The 6261-nt window shown below is 38.8% G+C and overlaps 1 protein-coding gene across 1 annotated transcript; it reads left to right on the top strand.

The window, feature by feature from the left end:
• Positions 1-3738: 3738 nt before the first annotated feature.
• Positions 3739-6053, top strand: LOC114143236 (high choriolytic enzyme 2-like). The gene is given in 2 exon segments (XM_028015093.1): positions 3739-4623; positions 5991-6053. Coding segments are annotated over 2 exon segments (759 nt in total). The 5' UTR covers positions 3739-3927.
• Positions 6054-6261: the final 208 nt, after the last annotated feature.

Genomic DNA, 6261 nt, shown 5'->3' with positions numbered 1-6261 from the left:
CGTACGACGACTGGATGTCGCTTCCCTACATCCGGGATGCTGCATTAGCTGCGCTCTCATATTTCGGTTTTTTTGTTTTTGTTTTTCAGATTAATAGCACCTTTTGGAAAATTAAGCAAGTCTTAAACATACTTTTCACTAAGACCACATTCCTGTATTTTTTATTATTTTTTTATTGGCCAGTACATTTTAATCTTTATTGTTGCATTTTATTTAACTGTGAGCAGAAAATTTTTTTTTTTTAAATAAGGTTCAAAAACATCTTATTTCTTGCATTTATTAGTATGCGAACTTTGAGTCGCATAATGTGACGAACATTATGCGACTCAATATAATGTTGAGTCACGTAACTTCCGATTGCTTTATCGGCGATTGGAGGTTATAAATGTGATCTCAGCTTTCAATTCCGATTCAAAGGATTTTTGCAATTTTCTATGTTCGATATGTTTGTTTCAAATATTTACATGTGTTTACTGTATTTACTCCTAGAGCACTTCTGGAAATAGGCTTACGGAAGCATTATGGTACTTGTTTTGATCTCTTCAGACCTGCAGTGGTCGTCAATGGCGTCAGTTATTTATTTATTTATTTATTTATTTATTTATTTATTTTTGTGAAGTGCCTTGAGATGATATGTGTTATGAATTGGTGCTATCTAGGTAACCTGAATTGAAATGAATTGATGCCTGAAGGAGGGACCCGCTGAAAATGGCTGTTATGCAGAAAGCACCTGCTGGTCGGAGCCCTGCTGCCCCCTCGTGGGCTACTTGGGTGTAACTCATATGATTTATTTTCCTAACATTTTTATTTATGACAGCCTTAGACACAAAAAATAAAAGCAGTTGTTTGTTGTCAAAAAAAAAAAAATACGTCAACATCAAAAACAGAAGATTGTCCCGGTCGCAAATTTGTTTCCATGCCTTCATAATACATTCACAAAATGTTCTCTCATAATGCAGTAGGAAGGAACTCTATAGATCTATGTTTTTCTACAGTTCTTTTCATTGCATAAACAAAATTGATGGGGAAATTTTTTTTTGACAATCTGTTTATCAAATTGCTTTTATAAATACATAGAATATTGGCTAAGCTTTTTTTTTCCATTTCTTGATTTTTGTTGCACACTTTTAACATGTTTTTTTTATGATATCCACAAGGGGGTGCTGTAGCTCCCTCACTTCCAACCGACTCGTACGCTGAATTACTGAGCTACTTCTGAGTTTATCACTCATAAAATTATTTCACCCATAACATGGGAAAACATGTCTTGTTATAAGTGAAATACCCTGCTACTGGAACTAGTACGTTTTCGTGAATATTAAGGGATTATTGGCTTAAATCAAGCCACGACATCTTGCTGTAAAGTTCATTGCAAGTTAGTTTTTGTCTTATTTGAAGCGTACTAAGATATTTGCACTAGAAACGAGGACCAAAAATACTTGGTAAGATTTTGGGGTTTTGAAGTGTGTTTATTCCCTCAAAACTTCACACATTTTTTAAAAAAAATTTCTGACTCATTGGAGACCCTGTAATTTTATCTAACTGGCAATTATTTTGCTTCGAAATGCATCGACTAATCACGACAAATGAAGAAATACACAATGAATAAACTGTTGACCTTGGACAACCAAATCATTTTTTGTCCCTTTTCTAATATCTCTTAGGAATATAACCTTTATATCTTAAGTAAGGTCTATATATGAGCTTTAGGCTATGTTGACACTCAGGCCTGGTTTAGTGCATAGATAGCGGGGTGAGTAACCTACATTTTTTTAAAACTTTTTTTTAATCCAAAAATATTACTAATCCACTTGAAATAAATAAATGAACGAATAGTGCCTATCATTCAGTCTACTGTTTATCAAAAAGTAGAAATAAAAATATGGAGTAATAAAAAATACCTAAAGGATGTGAGTGCCGAGATCAAATACCATCACCACCATGCAGGTTGTTTTTTGCTGTTGTTGTTGTTGGGGGGGTTTTTTGTTGTTTTTTTTTCTTGCAATAATCCTCGAACAATTAAGATGCCCGATCAGGACTGATTCGATAGCATCTGAGGGAGGGACGATCCATCAAGTGAAGTGTGGACTCAGCAGACAGGGCGTCCATTTCTCACTGCGTCTCTCGGAGTTGTTCCGGTGATTTAGGCTCCAGCGCGGTGCCTGCTGCAGCAGAGCAAGCCCACTGAGGACGTTATTTTAGGACGCCTCATAATCACAAGAGAAGAGGGTCATAATGCACTTATGCTCAGGAAAACCACAAAATAATCAAACGCGGATGAAGTTAAGTAATGTCGCGGCCCCCGAAGACAGAATGCTGGATGTTCGCTTGTCTGTGATATGAATTAGCCAGAAAATGTTTGAAGCTGCTATATGTGACTTTTATATATATATATATATATAAAAAGTTGCTGGGGTTTTTTTTTTTTTTTTTACATAGACGTTTACATTGTCACAATGTCTGGACAGCATAGAATTAGAAAAATAAATAATGAAAAATACTTTGAGCTCCTGTGCCAGTTCTAGTTAGAAACAACCAATCAAAGGCAGGATGGAGTCTCAACACTGTCAATCAAGCGATGATGGCAGATGAACGGGTTTCCTGTAGTGGTGAGCTCTAATAAGGTTATTTGCAAAAAAAAACATATTAGTATTGTTAATTCTGTAGAATGTTATGTTAGATTTATAGATTTGAGTAAATATTTAGTATAAATTAATACTTTTCAAGTGCTTGTTGCACCTTATTATACCTTTGCGCTATTCCGCTCTGTATAAAGTAAGGAAACCTTGTCACCTAAAAATAGTATTATCTTAGAGCGTTAGGTCATTATGTTTAAAAGGACGGTCATTTAAAACTATTAAAGAACCACTAATGACCATTACGTCATCCTTAGTGGTAATAGGTTAGTAATAGTAACAGTAGTAGACAGATGTTATGTCTGACTAACAGACTACATTGTTCATCACAACGACATCCTTGTTTCTATTGGACATTATCTTGTTTAAATGAACTGGTGGAATCAGTCCAGCAGATTCACTGTGACTCTTCAATTCAATTCAGTTATATTCTTAAGTGCTCTCAGATTACATTTGATCCGTTTTATACTGTATATTACAGGAACTCATAGTCAATTCAGTCAAATACAAACTCAGAACAAATTGCATACACTATAATATAATTATAGCTAGCAAACAATATATTTAAGGTCAGAGCTCTAGCTGTGCAACAGCGTTGGCAATATGTTCCTTAACCAAATCGTTTTTTACAGCTCACATCAGATGTTGTTAGCTCTCACCACTCTGAGAATTTATTTTACTTTTCCACCAAACTCAAAGTAACATAAAATCTTACTACTACAGATTTTTAAAGAAGCCATAATAATTTTACAAACCCTTTTTTTCAAAAGACACCCTGTAGCAAGAGTGTGGTTGGTGCTCCTTTTGTTTTTACGTTATGACTAAAAATATTTCTAACCAGCCAATTTGGTCTTTCTTCTAAGATAAGGGAGATACGTTGCAGTTAAAGTGAAAACCTTGTTTGAATTTAAATGCAGTTTTCAAATGACTACCTCTTTAGGTGTTTTTCTTTGCGTTTTGAAGCTCTACATACATAGAGTTTACTTTTTGAACTGTTGACTGAACAAATAAGTTCAGGGCAAGGAGACCCATCCTATAATGCTTTTTTATCCATTCAGTAGCCAGTGATCACAAACCATGTTTAAAGACCAGGTTTGTCTGAGTCCTCCTCCCTTTAAAGGTTTACTTTAGGCCTAGCAGAGCAGACCACCACCTGTAATCCTCCTGCAGACACACCTGTAGAGGACGGTATAAATGTCCTGGACTGAACAGAAGCAGACATCAAGCTTCAAGGAGTCTCTCCACAGCAGTTCTCTCCAGAAGCTCCTGAGTTTAAACATCGACCCTGAAGATGACTCCCTCCACCAGCCTCCTGCTGCTGCTGCTCGGCCTCTCTCAGGCTCTTCCTCTAGAGGACGGAGGAGAGCAGGAAGAGAAGAAAGAAGGAGGAGAAGTAACTGTGGACATCGCCACCAAGATTCTGACCACCAACAACGGCTCAGACGAAATGCTGCTGGAAGGAGACATAGTGCTTCCTAAAAACAGAAACGCCATGACGTGCTGGTACAACAGCTGCCTGTGGAGCAAAGCCTCCAATGGCTATGTAGTGGTTCCTTATGTGATTGGTCGAGAGTTCACCTGCCATGAGAGGCAGACCATCGAGACCGGCATGAGGGCCTAGGCCAGCGGTACCTATGTTCGCTTCCAGCAACGTACCAACAAGCGAGACTTCATCAGCGTTGTGAGCAAAGAGGGATGCTAGTCTGAGCTGGGCAAAACGGGAGGCATGCAGGAGCTCTCACTCAACAAGCAGGGCTGCATCTACAGCGGGATTGCCATGCACGAGCTCAATCACGCTCTGGGCTTCCAGCATGAGCAGACTAGGAGCGACCGCGACTCCTACGTCAGGATCAACTGGCAGAACATCACCCCCAACACCGCCTACAACTTCAATAAGCACGACACCAACAACCTGAACACTCCCTACGACTACTCCTTCATCATGCACTATGGAAGAGATGCCTTCGCCATTGCTTACAGCCGGGGTGTCAAACTCAATTTCACCAAGGGCCACTTCAGCATATTGGCCACCCTCAACGGGCCACATTGACGGTATATATAAATCAGGAATGCCCAAGTTCAGTCCTCCAGACTGCAACTTTTAGATGCATCCCTGCTAAAACATACCCCAGACAAAAAGTTGACTTCCCTCATTAGCAGCAACTCAGTTCTGTAGAGGCCTATGAACGAGTCAATGATCCAGGTGTGTTAGAGAAAGAACACATCTAAAGTTTCAGTGATGGGTCTGGAAAACTAGACTTGGGCAACCCTAGCATAAATGTATGAAAATACAATGTTAAAAATAAATTAAACAACACCTCGTATTGTTAAATAACTGATTTTATGTAATCAAGTTTTAAATATTACATTTGAGTTTGCATGGATGTAAAATTACTGCTCAGTTTAAAAATTACAATATTTTTAAACTGCTCCGCTAAACTTCGCTTGTTAGCTTGTCGATGTTTCAGTTTTATTCGCTGGGAAAATTAATCTCTGTCTGCTTTAAAGATAAGCAGACAAAGAATAAAAACAAGTTTTGATATTAACTCTCAACTTCATTCACAAAACGTTTTCGTTATTTATTACGAACATGTATTTCACATAAGAACCAAACAATGAGGTGACGTTGCCTGTCCTTGAACACAAAGCTGATCCTCTTCACCCTGTCACCAACTCACACATCCTCATTGTGTTGTGTAAATAAACAAAACACAAGCAAAATCAATAAACTATATGCATATTCCAGTATACTGAGTTTTGGTTTTACATTCATTCTATTTAAATTTAGTTTGTTCGTGCTTACCAATGTTTTCTGGCACCGTTTTCCCCTGGTCGATGTCCGGTTTTAGTTCTATTCTGTGGCAATCCGCAAAACGGCGTGTAGGTTTTCGTCAGTAATGCGCGACCTGTACTTGGTCTTGTTTAAATTCATTATTGAAAACACAGATAGGTGCTTCCAAACATGGACAAAACACGAGCAGCATGAAGCCGAAGCTGTGGCATCAACTCAGGGGGCAGTAGATGGTAAAAGTCCTCGATTGAAACATCACTGGACTTCTCTCTTTAGCTTGTTAGCTTGTCGGTGTTTCAGTTTTATTCGCTGGGAAAATTAATAATCAGCTTGAGGTGACTCTGCTGCACTCTAGTGGTGAGAAGCCGTAATGTTGGCTGCTAAGAATCGGAAGGCATTATGGGAGACGTAGTTTGTAGTCAATTCATGCTCAAAACCTATTTTAAGTCAATCAACGGGGCTGTAAAACGGTGGCGGGGGGAAGAGGGCCACATAAAATGACGTAGCGGGCCATATGTGGCCCGCGGGCCTTGAGTTTGACACATGTGGCTTATGGACTGGAGACCATCACCTCCATCCCCAACGCCAGAGTTCAGATCGGCCAGAGGCAGGGGCTGTCCCGCTGAGACGTCTCAAGGATCAACATGCTCTACAACTCCTAATATGATGAATGAAAATGCTCTAAAAATATTTCAGAAGTTCAGGCGAATCAATGATTACCTGGACTTACTTAAATACAGGAAATGTAAAAGTACTTATTAGGGATTTGTGTTTTTTGTTTGGTACCAGAAGTATTCAACATCTCCCGAACTGATATTAGGCTGGGTGTCAAAT

Source organism: Xiphophorus couchianus, chromosome 4, assembly GCF_001444195.1.
Source record: "Xiphophorus couchianus chromosome 4, X_couchianus-1.0, whole genome shotgun sequence".
Taxonomy (NCBI): Eukaryota; Metazoa; Chordata; class Actinopteri; order Cyprinodontiformes; family Poeciliidae; genus Xiphophorus; species Xiphophorus couchianus.
The sequence above is the reverse complement of the archived record's forward strand: the minus strand, read 5'-3'. Positions and strand labels throughout refer to the sequence as shown.